Below are 14,593 nucleotides of genomic sequence, written 5' to 3'. Positions count from 1 at the left end.
TACAAGAATTCCAGTCAATTCAAATTACAAAAGCAACTAGCACAATCATATAAAACACTAGCCAGCACCCGCGTGCAATGTTTAACCAAAACAACAGATGATAGTCATCCTAAAATATGTCAACAAGAGGTAATAAGAAATTTACCCGTTAGAAGCCAGGGGCCAATGTCATTCACAGAGTGATGACAGAAATCTTCACGAGTAAGAAAAATAAACAGAAATGACTTACTGTACAGGTAGCTACAAGAATAGATTCCTTTCCATCCAACAGATATCCACAAATGTCGGTCATTTATCAAGACTTCTGAAACTGACATCTTCAGTCCGCCTAAAACGTCAAGCTGTAGCAGGCACTCATAAAAAGTTAACTATCATAGCAAGACCCTTGTATCAGCTTTGAATGGGCTTCTATTCATCCTCTATCTCCACAATCTGTGCCCTTCTCTCAGCAGCTTTCTTCCTCACAAAAAAACCCCATCTCATTGCTGCCTTAATTTTGAGCCACCCCACAACAGCTTTTCCAGGACGGGTGCGATCTTCCTCATAGTTGGGCATTGGTGATGGCATATATGAGGGGAATGAAAACCCATCATCGGGCACATCAATTGAGCCATGGCCTCCTCCCATACTGAAGATTCTGAGCAAGTGCTGCATATCCTCATTTTCGAGCATCTCATGACTTCTAATACGAATCTCTTCCTCTGAAATAAAATCTCGGTTGGTTGTCCAGTCATCTATAGGATTAAGAGTGGATGTCTGAGCAGAATTGATAGTCTGAAATCCTGATGTGGATGATTGTGGAGGACCAAGAGCCAAACCAACAGTATTGGGGTCATTTCTTGTGCTTTGTACCTGATGAGAATTGCTGATCAATTGGTCATCCAGTGTAAATCCGGCGCCATCAAACTGGGTATGAGAATTGGAATTTACGAGTGGCTGGGTCAAGTATCTTGTTGATAGACCGTCATTATAACCTGACAAGGACCAAAAAAAGAGGCCAAAACAGAATCATAATTAGGACCCTGTCTAGCTCTGTGCGTGTGTGTGTGTTTAGAATTAAATTATAGCATGGTTTGAATCTCACTCCACCGAAGACGTGGGTGTCAACCTTAGCATCTATTACATATTGACAGTTTGAATAACAAGGGAAGGAAATTAAGTGCAAGGCATTTCCATAAAAACTCGACAAGTGTATAGATATATGGTGCAAGTGTGCGACCAAAAGTTCCCTACATTCCAATGGCATTTTTTATTACGCGCTTAGGCTCAGTTTTGTAACGTAAATTATACAAATTATAATTAAATATAAATTATAAATGCACTGATATGGGTATAGATATACAAGTTTTACGTAGTTATATAGACTGGCACTTCTAAAACTATACAGCTTTGATTCGCTGTGGTGTTTGTAAATACCATCTATAAAGTTTTAAAAGTAGCAGTAGATCCTAATTCCCAAGTCATATTTGGGAAATAATAAAGGTCATCCTATTAATCATAAATTGTTTCTCAAGCCACATTTTTCATTGCAAAAGACCAAGGTGAAGATTAAATTTTGGTTTAGTACTCATCCTAATGTCCTTAACATGGCCACCAGGAGTCGCTACAGATTGAATTTTGGTTTAATGATCCTGGAATTTTTATTGTACTTTTATGCGCAAACGGAAGCGAATTCTAACAAAGTACCAATATCAACGTCATAGGTGAAAGCTAAAACAAACAATCTCAAACTAACACGAGATTTACGTGGTTCGGCATAAAGCCTACGTCCATGAGTGAAGCACGGCGAGGAATTTCACTAAACAAATGAAGATTACAAAAGAGTGTTTAAACTCTCATAACCCAAATCCCACAAATTACAAACCCTAAACCAAACGAGTCGAGAACCCAAAACTAATGGAGAAGATTCTCCCACATTGCTCTCTAACTCACAAACTCACAAATTGACTCTCACCAAATTGCCACACTAAATACACTAACCCTAAGGTCCTATTTATAGTGCATAGGACTTAGGTTACAATAAGAATATTAATAGGAAATAAATCCAAATCCTAATCAAATAGGTAATTAACAAAATCTCTCCACCAAGGAAACTAATTAAAAAGTCAAAATCAAACCCAAATAGGACACCAAAACCAAATAGGTAACACAAACTTAATTGATTGCATCATCCTAAATTTGAGCCAAAAACCCAACAATTTTAGACCAAGGTGAGCTACTTAAGATGCTGATGAGTAGTCAGGCAAGTGTCAGATGAATTTTCTGCTCATTTTTGGAGGATTCGACATCCCATAGCTTCAGAATATTCCAGGTTCGGTTCTGTAAACCTAGCCAACGTAGCATTATTTATAAATCCTACACTTTCATATTTCACCTGAAGTCATATTCCACACAAGCAAAGGACACTTAACACTCACTGTTTTAGCTCACCTTTATTAATTAGTAATTCTTTTTCTGACTCTAAATAATTACTTCCACAAATAAGTTTCAGGAGGACAACCTTGAGTGGATGGGATTTACTCCCTCTCCCACCGAAAACAAAATCAAAAAACAAAAAAAAAAAACAAATGTTCAAAGCTCATGCAGACAGCAATGTTTACCTCCGATTGGTAGCGGATCCAATGGAGGCTGCTCTGAGTGAACTGAATTTGGCAGGCGATGTAGTTGCAGTTGATCTGAAGCTTCAGAGTAACTGATTGGGCCCATTTGAATTTCAGTTCGGGGTGCAGCCGACCTCTTAATCTGTTTGAAATTTAGAAGTGACTTGCCATCATACTGAATAACTTGCTCCCAGTTGTCATATGCTTTCTTCACCAGCCCATCTACATAGACCTGCACAAACATAAGCATTATAGAAATTTTTGTATTTGACCTTTCCATTGTCAATTATTTACCATAGAAGATTAAAAATGACTGTAGTATCTAGAACTCTAGGACTTTCAACTGCCCAAGACTTTAGAAAGAACACCATTGTTCGGTCAGCAACACGAAGTACATAACTAGTTCAAAAACATTGGCGTTGCAGGGACCTCTTCATAACTTCCATACTTTTACTAGTAATAACAAAAAATCAAAAGAAGAACAGAAATCTATAGCACTTAAAAAAGCACATCCTTCAAACTTAGAATTATCAGAAAAATTCATCTCCCTCGTGCTAATGCTCCTTGGTGATGATATCATTTTCAAGTTCTCCAAAAACAAAAAAAGTATTACATATGTGTCAAATATAAATCCTTTAGGACAAGGAAATGTGATTTGAAATATGTAAATCCAAAAATACAAACAGATTGACCACCTAGTAATAGTATAGTGAGAACATATTTCCAAGATACAATATGGTTCATATTCACCTTCTGGCTGTCAGAAAGATCATCAGCAGAGTGAAACTGCTCCCCGGTGATGAGGCCACTCAGCTGATAGATGTTGTTAAAAACAACACCAACATTTCTTGTATCTTCAGGATAATAAACATAAAGCTTCCCGCTCAAGACACAAGTCTTTGCATGTTCTAAAAGAGCATCCCACATCTTATTTGACATTCCGCTTCCAAGGATCTATAAACAAGAGCACAACATAAACATCTACAAGGTATCAAAGTATTTGTGTTTTTGCGTGTGTTTTTACAATTCAAACCAAGTCCTGCACTTACATTCCGTAATTTTTGAGAATCTCGGACCACAAGCTGAAGAAACTCTTCAACTGTGAATATTCCTGCTTTGCTTAACCTCTTATGGAATGCCCCATCCTTACCAATCTTCTCCAATCTCCATACTTCATCATTTAATGCTGGTGGGTAGTGTTTCTTGTACACTGGCAAGATCAAAGGAAAAAGAAATCACCAACAGCGCACTAGCACAGTTAGGACAAAAAAATAAAATAAAAAAAATTAAAAAAAAATTGTCTGGAGCATGAACCTACATTCCCCTCTGTGATCTTTAACAGTAAAAGCTTCTGTTTTAGCTTCTCGTATGCGCATGCCCTCACAAAACCCCAAAGCTACTTTCAATCCAAGTCTGAACTTCCTGCTTCGTATCCAACTTGAGTTGTCTGTGAAGGTCAGATCCCCTAGAGTTCCTACCCCTTCTTTGAGGGTCACTTGCAGGTCCCCAGTCAATAGAGGTCTCTTTCCTTCACGCTCTTTCACCACATGGCTATCAAATTCTTCTTGAGTCCAGCCTTCATCATCTTCATTGTTGAAATCACCTTCAAGCACAACAATATCTAGTTTTACAGAGGATTCAGCCCCAGAAGTCACAACTCGGCCAGTGTTTGCATCAACTAAAACAACATGAATTGCAGCACCCTGCTCGCCTTCAACTTTACCTCCTGTGAATATCGGAAGAGCCAAATTGGACTTAAACTCTAGTTGCAAGTTTTGCCCATTTGGACCTTCAATTCGTTTTGGAGAAGACCTGAAATGTCAAATATCAGAAACTATGTTACCACTACGTGTTGACTATTCGTCATAGTATGAACATTTTTATTTTGCTAATATAGTTCATGATGGTTATAATTCTAATATCCGGGAACATCAAAACAAAAGTTCTTACACCAGAAGACACCTGCCATTTCTGTTCTCTCTTTTCTTTTTCTTTTTTTTCCAATAAATACTTTCTGGAATTATATATGATTACAAATCTAGAAACAGTTATAAAACAAAAACAACGAAGTTCTCTGAACATCATACTTTTGAAATATGAGAAATCTCTGGTAAATCTAAAAGCTTTCAGCCTCTGTGTATCATATAGAAGCATACAAATTCCTTAACACAACAAATATCTTATCCAGAAAAATTTTCCAAATGTAAAATATGAACACAAATATGTAGCAAGTGAAGACCTTTACAAAATTCAAATTATTCTATAAACTAATTTTAAGATTTATACACATGATCATCATTGGTCATTGGTTAAGCTCTGTAAGAAAAACTCAACAGAAGAAGATCATACTTCAGAGAGCCCATAAACACCCTTGTCAGCTCATGTAAGTATTTGAGTGTTTAAGAATACCTCTTATCGGTCTACCAAAGGAAGGCATTACAAATAAGAACCAATCAATTAAGTAGGCAACTGAACTACTCCAGAAAAATGGATAAATGCTTTAACAATTAGGGATAACCAATCCTGTAAATATATGCTAAGTATTCAACTATTCTTCTTCTTAGTGAGTAGAAAAGTTTTGTTTATGACTGCTTTTTTCTTTTCTAGATGTGTTGCTCTGCTTCCTAAATATGGTGGTGTTGGCATCAGATGGACTACAGGTCTTCCCATTATTTCAGACTGTTTAAAAGATTTGGTTTGTAAATGGAAGAGAAAGAACGAGAGAGAGAGAGCATCACTAGGCATACACCCACAAAATAAACAATAAAGAAAAATTATTCTGTTCATTAAACAAATATCATAAATAATTTTTTTTCACCTTCCATTAACTCTCGTAGGGCCTAACTTAGCCAAAGCACGCTCCACTTCTTCGCTTACCTGTTAACCAGTAAATTGAAATAAAAAACGAGAATAAGGGCTACAGAGCAAGAGCATAGACAGAAAATCACAATAGATATGTTATGTTTTTTTTGCCATAACTTCAGTATATTGTATCACGTGGTAGACAAATAGTTCAGTCATAAGAAAGCATCTATCCTTCATACGGATAGCACAAGAATCATCCCAACCTATAGAAGTTCAAATATTCCAAATTTTCTTCGTTTTATACATGGTACCAACATCAGACAAAGACAAATTGGAAGTACATTAATGAACATAAAGTTTAGTATTTAATTTGAATTAGGTGCAGTTATTGAACTGATGGTTTTTTAATGAAACGACTTTAATGACATACGACGTCAGCCTAAAAATAATTCCAGCTCATAAGATTAATCACTACTCCAGGTGCCAAGAACACTTAACCCAGCACTAAATAAATTTAGCTTCCGCCGCATTATATCAATATAAACAAAACTAATATAACCTGAAAATTCTTGCTCACATTTAAATCTACAGTAATAAAATTTGGGTGGTATCAGAGGAGTCACCCACAGAAAGAGAATTAAGGGATGAACTTCAGCACAAATAATCAGTAGTATCCACATAAACAAATAACCATATCCAGGTTATCGTGATCTTCAACAAACAAGAACCTAGATGTTTATCCAACTCAGTTAATGGATAAAATAGTCCAGGCATCAAAACATGAGAGCATAAAAAGGTATCGACTATTCAACAAGCATCAAGATATAATAAAGTCTTCACTGAGCATGTTAATCACTGTTTCAAGCTCACCTGTGTGGAACAAGAGTACAGTTTAAACTCTCTTTTGATTTGTTCAACTTTATTAGCCCACATATATACATTAGATAACTGGTAACGGTAACTATTAATTCTATTAGAAAGGAGGGATAAACATGTCACATATAAAACGTACTAAAACAACTTACAACTCTGCGAAGAATAGGTTCCAATGACGAGCATAGCTTCTGCAGACTGTCCACCTTGAGAGCTTCTATAATTACACTGCAAAAATATACTAAACGAAATATTAAACACGAATAGAAAACATATTGAAGCTTTGGACACAAAAGTTCATTAAGTGGCGAGTCAATGCATATAGAAAATCAAAGGTTTTTATTCTCCAATCACACAAGGTAACAAAGTACTCAAAGACAAGCAAGCACCAGAACTTTTCTCAATGCAAATATCTTTTATGAAATCATAAAGGAACCACAACAATAACAACTCATTTGGCTTTTCTGGATGACAAGGCATCATACCAAATACACAATATTCACAACCAGATAAGAACAACATGGTTGGTGGTGGTGCTGGCTATGGTAATTAAATAAGCTGAAGTCATAAGCAAATGCTACAGTTTATCTGTTTTAAAGACTGTGAGGTAAACTTAACATTTAGTCAAAAACCACTTCTAATCACCAACTAGTGTTTGGATGCGCTTTTAAAATGACTGAAACTGCTTTTGATGAAAGTGTTTTTGGAACCAATCCACAGTAAAAAAAATGCAAGTGAAATGTGGAAAGCACTTGAAGTGCTTCCTGCATGAAGTACATTATTGGTGCTTCTTTCAAATTGTACTTCAAGTGCTTTTGGAAACCAATAACGCTTTGACCAAAATCTTCAATCATTTTAAAAGCACTTACATACGAGTCAACTACTCAAAGAAACAATTGCTCCACTCCTAGAGTGAGCATCAGTACAACTTGATTGTCCAAGTATAGCCATATCACCTCTCAAACTAAAGGGTTTTTTACAAATCTCAATTACGCGACTAATTATTCAAATTAGCAAACAAAAAACATAATCAACCAAACTAATTCACATAATCAATTGAAACCAAACAAGAAGAAGTCCATTACCTAGCGAGAGCCGGTCGTTTTCGCTCGGGTTGCTCCTCCTCTCCCCCTTCCATTTGCCTCTTCTCTCTCATAGAGTTGGTCCTCTCCATAAGCCTAGTCTGCCTCATTTTATCTCCAAACCCGAGATTTCCAGATCTGCAGCCCAACAAAAAAACCACAAAATTCACAACAAATAATTACAAAATCACAAATCTAATACAGCTAGAAACACATAGTAATCCACAAAAATCGCAAACTCCGAATTCAAATCCACAAAAATCACCAAATTCAAACCCTAATACCCTGTTTTCCAGCTGAAATTTGAAGTGGTAAGACAGCTACACTCCGTGTCTGGAGAGGCTGTAGAATTTCTGTCGGGATTCCCAAAATTTTCCCGAGAAAACGCGCGAGAAAGTGAGAAAGTATGTTTCTGTTTGGAAGGAGAAAGCGAGAAAATCAGGAATCTAGAATAATGGCAGGAGGCAGTCTCTGTTAAGTCTACCCTGGCGACTCTTCGGCACAATAGTGTCAGTTATCCAGTGTCTCTGGGACCACGGTAACTAGGGATGGGCGCGGGCATAACCGCAGTTACCCAACCGGTTAAACTTGGTTATAAGTAATAAATAAATGGTTATGGGTATAACCATTTACTCGTGAAATTTAAATTGATGATTATGGGTATTAACCGCGGTTATAAATGGGTAACCGTTTACTCATTTATTTTTTATATGTAATGTTGAATATTTTAAAAATATTATATATACATATATATATATATGCGGATGTTTGACAGGAGATGGGAAGTTGTGTTATTAATCCAACAATCACATCTCTTCAATTTAAATGTTGTATCTTTTGATTGTTGCCGAAAAGACATGTTTCATGGTCAATAAGTGTAATCCTTCCCCTAACCATGTTTTCTATCAGACAAAACTTAAATCAATATTATTGACTATAGTGCATGGTTTATATAGCTAATTATAATAAAATGTAGCTCATTATATATATTATGTTAATACTTTACATTATTGATAGGAGCACATTTATGCGACTTAGTTGGCTTGTTCTTGTGCATTTATGTCGTGTTTCCTTAGTTATTTTAATGTTTAAAGTCATTTTCGTGTGTTTTCAGATTTTATGGACAAAGTATGCAAGAAGATGCATTTTGGAGGCCTTTGGATCATGTTTCGGGCTTGGAATGGATAGCAAATGCATGGGCCAAGTGGATGGACGAATTTGAGAACTAAAGAGGCCAAGAATATGAAGAATTATGGTCCAAAAGATGAAGAAAACAGCCCAAAAATCTGTCACCCCAACTTGCATTCCTTGCCATACAAACCACATAGAATTCCCTTTGGATTCCATGCCATGCTTGATCACTCTTGTCCCCTACATAATTTCTAATTTCATGCTTCAATTCATTTAATTATTACACTCAATTGCTTGATACCTCTTGTTCCCTTCACTCATTAGATTTTAGACAACATTTACATCCATTACATGCACCAATTGATGCTCCATCATTCACATTTGGAATCCAATGCCATGTGCAACACATGTTGTTGCACCTTTGACCCATTTGTTGACACATTTCACCTCCCTTTCCATCTCTATGCAATGTACACAATCATTCATGCTCCCTAGCTACAACACCACTCCATTTTACCCTTCACACTTTGCATCATTACTTCATTTTCACCCTTGGACCATTGCACACCACACACACAAATTGCCATGCATTTCATCCTTAACCTAACCTGATTTTCTAAGGTTTTTGGGGGCCTATAAATACATGTTTACACCCCTTGGCCGAAGGACAATCCCCCATATTCATCATTTTATCACAAAAATTCGTCCATACACACCCTAGGAAGCAAAACACCCCAAAAACACCATTCTAGTGCCTAGAAAACATAACAGCCACTCCACCTTCTTCCACCCTCTTTGCCTAGTTCTCCACCACCCTCCAACCATCAAACACTCCTCCACACTCACCCTAAACCCTTCCATACCATTCCCCATCCATTCTACATCATAAAACTACCCAAAATCTGTCCATAACCCAATCTGCCGCAAGCAAGGGAAAGGAGGAATCTTGGATGCACTTGCTACCAAGTTGGAGCATTTTAGGTGTTTTCTTTCCTTTGATTTTAATGTCTAATTTTATGTATCTTTGCTTTGTAAGTATGAGGAACTAAACCCCTCTTAGTTAGGGGGTGATTCGAAACTATGTTCATACTTGCAATATGATTTGATTACATCCAGTTGTGATTCATAAGTTGTGAATTCAATTTACTTATCCGTTCATATAAAAACTAATTTGTGTATGTTGGTTAAGAGTGCACGCTTAATTTTCATGCATGAATTTGACGCTAGTGACACACCCCGTCCCGAAGGAGGGCATGCTGGCCGTCACGTGAGAGTGACGTAACCATTTGCACAGTACGGAAGCTTTAAGATACAATTTAAATTGATACACCCGAAGGTGAGTCCTAATTTTGTCCAATCTGTCAGAACACCGTCGAATTCCTCGTAGTCACCACACCTTTGTGATTCCTGAACCTGGAGGGGCGCAAAACCAAAATTGAGTGGGTCAGTAAAACAATTCTTTTCCAAATCCAAACATTTTTCAAAACGTTGTAACCCCTCTCCGTAAAACCTGTATATTTTCCCAGAAATGTAAAATATAATTATACATATATATTCTCAATACTTTAATTCATTAACTCAACATTTTTTTTTATCAATCATGCCATGCCATGTCTAATTCAACAGTTAAGTATGGATGCATCAACAATAATCATATCAGGTGCAAGAAAGTAATCAACCGGAGGCCCTCTAATAGCCCTGTACGGTTGAACCTAGAGCTCAAAATCTATCATTATCACTCTACCGGAGTCACCTCTGTGACCCGTCCGGCCTTCTGCACACAAGTTACGCTCTAGTGCTTCTCATAAATCATCTGTGCACATAATCTAAGGTCACCCACCAGTCGGAATCTCACTAACACTCTCGCGACTGGTCTGTCGTACCCACTCCGCGTGGACTGTACGACTAGCATCTACTTGGATCCAAGGCGAGCGTGCGATGCGGTGAATACTATAAGCACTAAACCATGGTGCAGGATTTGAGCTCAATATATATCATCATCATCATAACAGTAATTAAATACTCACATGTGCGTCCACCGCACCATTTCATACATATGCATCATAAATCAATTCTTACTTGTGCGTCCACCGCACCAATTCATACATATGCATCATATATTAATTCATGCATGGCATTTCAACTCACATTTCTATATACTTTTCATATCAATTCTATGCATGGTATTTCACTTCCCGTTTTTCCACATAACTCATATGCATTTCATTTTAAACATATTTTCATTTCAATTCAATTTCTGGGAAACGTCAAGTATATATATATACGGAAAACAAAACTGCCCACTCACCTGGAGTTCGCCCTACAACTCCCTAGCACAATACGCCAAGGCGTCATGACGATCGGCGCCTAAAACAATAATCAATTCCAACCTCAGAATTCATATCGATAAAATATATAACTTATATAAAATACGTCACTACGTAGATTGATCCGGAAGATCCACCCCTCAGATTTTAAATCCATAACTTCCAGAGGTTCACATTATACCTCTAGGACAACATCCTAAAATTTCATTACCATCCAACGGTCGGATCTCCGTCAATTTCCAAAACTAAGTGACGGTTAACATTTTATATTATGGACTTACAATTCCAATTCCGGAAGATCCGTAACTCGGATTCCCAATCCGTAAGTTCCAATAATCCTCAAATATTACGTATTACAACGTATCAAAGTTTGGTGACGATCCAACGGTCGGATCATCAATTCACATTTTCACCTAAATGTGAAAACTATAAAACGTTATTTGAACACCTAACCAACAATCTTCAATAACTTTCTCATACGGTGTTCAATTTAGGTATATGAATATACCACAGTGATCTACTCGACGTCACGGACGTCGACATATTTTTAAAATAATTTTATTTTTATTTTTTTATTTTTACTGTAGCACCTTCTTCTTCCTTGGGTCGCCGGACTGGTTTTTCCGGCGGCCGTTTTCTGGGCAGTTTTTCAAATTGCCATAACTTTGTCATTTCTCAACGAAATCAAGTGATTCAAAAACGAAAGTTGTAGCCCTTGAAAAGACAAAGAGAATGGTACCTTGCAAAACACCTAGTTAGCCGTATTTTTTCCGGAAAATGCCTCGAAAGCCTCGGAGGTCGCCGGAAACTGGGTATTTTTCAAATGAGTATAACTTCTTCAATACTCAACGAAATTGAGTGAAACAAAAAGGAAAGTTGTAGTACTTGACGAGACGAAGAGATTGATACCTACCTCGACTCCTAACTCGCCGGGGATTCGCCGGAAAATTCCTCGAAAGCTCCGGCCAAACTTTGAACTTGTCAATCTCCGTGTTCTTACGTCCAAAAACTTCCAACGAAGCACTCCGAGCTTCCTTGGGACCTCACTAAGCCCGCTGTGATCTTTTTTTAGCCTAAAACGTAGTCATTTAGAAGATCATGAACAGTACCATTTCACGGGAACTTTGAAACTAGGGTTTTTCGAAGCAAAACTTACCTGAAATTGATGTCTACGTGATCGTGGAAGTTCCAGGAGTCCAAATGTGGTCTTATCTTGGACGTTTGTTTATGTTTTAGGTGGTTTTGGGTGAGGTTGAGCGTCGGAGAGGAAGAGAGAGAACTGAGAGTGAGAGAGAGTCGTGAGGGAAGAGAGATAGAGAGACAAGGTACGGGAATTGGGGAAAGTTTTGAGGGATGTGGGGATCCCACGTGTCCAACTCAATCCAAATTGTTAAATTTTCGCCCCTTAGTCCCGTTTAAGGGCATTTTCATCTTTTCATGTCCTCGGAATTAAAATTCCGGGACGGGCTGTCACACTAGAATATAAGGGAGTTTCACCTAATCGTTATAAACTTATATTCACAAGTAGTGAAGGTTGCTAGTCACAATCACGTTAAGTAAACTCTTGGCATAAGTTTCATGCAAATCATAGTAACGAGTGCCTCGTCAATGCTTATGTTTTTCATAGAACTTAATGATTCTTGCATGTATCTTTATTATGCAATTCATGTAGGGAACTTGTAGGGAATGTTTTGGGTTGTCGTATGCAATCATCCAACCTAATAACTTGTGGAAAAAACTGAGGGTTAATTAGTGCAATTCACGGTTAATTTGGGGCGTTGAGTATTCATAGCTTATCGAAAAGCAACTGGAAATCGTTTTGTATGCAAGTGTGACATGTGTGGAGAAGAACCTCCTAGCTAGCCTTCCATCCATAAGTTTCATTCAAATTCACTTACAATCTGTTTTGTTTTACAAAGTTTGTTTTGTTTTCAAATTCATTAAAACCAAAATCCCCCTTTTACTTTATTGTTTCAAAGTGTTTAATTTATGTTTTGGTTGTGTGTTAGAGTGTTTTCATTCACCCAAATTTGTCTAAGAATTTGTTTACTTTGTTCTTGTCTTAATTTAATTATTTTCGTCGAAAATCAACCCCATCTTATTTCTTTGAGTCATATTAATTAGAACTTGTCTTAGATTATGTTTTTAAGTGTTTTAGTTCATTAGAAAACCAAAATTTGTCCAAGTTTGTGTGAGAGTCCCAAAATTGCCCAGATTGTGTTTTTAAGGTAGTTTTGAGTGTTTAGGGGCTGTTTTGAGTCTTTTGGTTTGTTTTAGTGTTTTAAAGTATAATTTTGCATTCTTTGAGTATAGTTAGTGTTTTAAACTTTGTTTTTACGTTTTCAAGTCAGTTTCCAAGTGATTTAGCAATCCCTCCTAATCCCCGGCCTAGAACGATCCCTACTTACATACTTTACTACAATTGATAAAAAGAGGGTTTAATTTGTGTGTTAACTTATTTTACGCATCAATTATGGGTTAAATAACCCAATAATACTATCTTCTAAACAGTTTTCGTAACCCAAGAATACTTAGCAAATATTATATTACCTTCATTGGTAACAGTTAAAAATATTGTTCGTAAACTATTATTTCAATTATTGGAATGGTATAAGGACTTAAAAAATTATAATACGGAAATGTATAATGAATGTACCTATAACAGTGTTTAATTGTCAAAAAAAAAGAAAATTATGACAATTTTTTTTAATTTTAAAGTTGTTAAAAAAATATGTAGACGGGTAAAAAAAGGGTAATGGTATAAAAAAGAAGGATAAACGGGTTAAAAATGGTAAATGGGTAAATAGGTATTAAACGGTTACGGTTAAATAGGTATGATATTATGGGTATGGTTAACTGTTTATAAACAGTTATGGGTATGGGTATAACCGTTTAGGCAATTACCTAACGGGTAAACGGTTATGCAGGTATGAGCATAAACGGTTATGGATAAATAATCATGGTTACTCGCCAGCCATAACCGCTGCCTATCCTTAGCGGTAACTCGCATTTCGAGTCATGTCATTTTGACAATGGAAGTGGATTGTCTGCCCTCCCATTTCCATACTCTTCTCATCCCCTCCTATTTTGTATGGTCACGGTTAAGCCACGTCAATATTTTATATTCCTATTACTTTTTACTTTATTATTTTTATAAAAAAATTAATATAAAATGTTGACGTGATTTAACCGTGACCACACAAATAAGAGAGGATGGGAAAAGTATGGAAATGGGAAGGCAGACAATCCACGAAGATATGTATGGAGGTATAAACACGTGATTTGTCTCTGTTGGTTACTAGAAAAGTGTTGACGTTGGATTGCATATTTTTGTCTGAAGGCAATACAGTTTTGAATCTGGACCGTACATTGGAGGACGAAGATGGATAATAAAAATAACATAAATTACCGACCGATAAAGGATATCCATTAAAATGGCGTCGCTTGATGTAGTTTGGCTTACGTCCTTTATGTCTCCTTGTTTTGTTATATGTATTTTTTTTTAAGGAAATTTAATGAAAAATATTTGAAAATTTTGAGTTCTAACAATAAGGTCAAAATAAAGGGTAAAGTGAATAATATCAGAATTGATTTTTTTAGTTTAAAAATGTGATTTTTCGTTGAAATGAACAGTATGAAAGCTTTTCGTTAAAGTTCCTTTTTTTTTAAGAGTGTTTTGATGTAGACGCTTTATTTTTTTTATTTCGTTAATAAATATTTGTTATTTTTTCAAGAATTTGATTCAATATATATTTTTTAAATTTATTAGAGGCAT

General features: G+C 36.4%; 1 protein-coding gene and 1 long non-coding RNA gene across 4 annotated transcripts; both read right to left on the bottom strand.

Annotated features, from left to right (window-relative positions):
* LOC114820519 (calmodulin-binding protein 60 B) lies at positions 1–8,084 on the bottom strand. 3 transcript variants are annotated; one of them, XM_070810334.1, is made up of 10 exons: positions 7,626–7,847; positions 7,364–7,498; positions 6,431–6,506; positions 5,419–5,477; positions 4,324–4,412; positions 3,919–4,203; positions 3,650–3,810; positions 3,351–3,554; positions 2,601–2,832; positions 1–974 (listed from the first exon to the last, which is right to left on the bottom strand). In XM_070810334.1, exons 2-10 carry the CDS (start codon positions 7,468–7,470, stop codon positions 409–411), a joined length of 1,779 nt encoding a protein of 592 aa, XP_070666435.1. In that variant the 5' UTR covers positions 7,471–7,498; positions 7,626–7,847; the 3' UTR covers positions 1–408. The 3 variants fall into 3 exon arrangements, with proteins under 3 accessions (XP_070666435.1, XP_028947215.1, XP_028947214.1); XM_029091382.2 differs by having other exon boundaries at positions 3,919–4,412; positions 7,645–8,084; XM_029091381.2 differs by having other exon boundaries at positions 3,919–4,412; positions 7,626–7,811.
* Positions 8,085–9,838: 1,754 nt separating this feature from the next.
* On the bottom strand, positions 9,839–12,189 carry LOC139190313 (uncharacterized). The gene is made up of 5 exons (XR_011574449.1): positions 11,975–12,189; positions 11,732–11,891; positions 11,558–11,626; positions 10,800–10,858; positions 9,839–9,904 (listed from the first exon to the last, which is right to left on the bottom strand). It is a non-coding gene; the product is annotated as an uncharacterized lncRNA (long non-coding RNA).
* Positions 12,190–14,593: the final 2,404 nt, after the last annotated feature.

The sequence above is a fragment of the Malus domestica genome, chromosome 13 (assembly GCF_042453785.1).
Source record: "Malus domestica chromosome 13, GDT2T_hap1".
NCBI classification, from domain to species: Eukaryota; Viridiplantae; Streptophyta; class Magnoliopsida; order Rosales; family Rosaceae; genus Malus; species Malus domestica.
The sequence above is the reverse complement of the archived record's forward strand: the minus strand, read 5'-3'. Positions and strand labels throughout refer to the sequence as shown.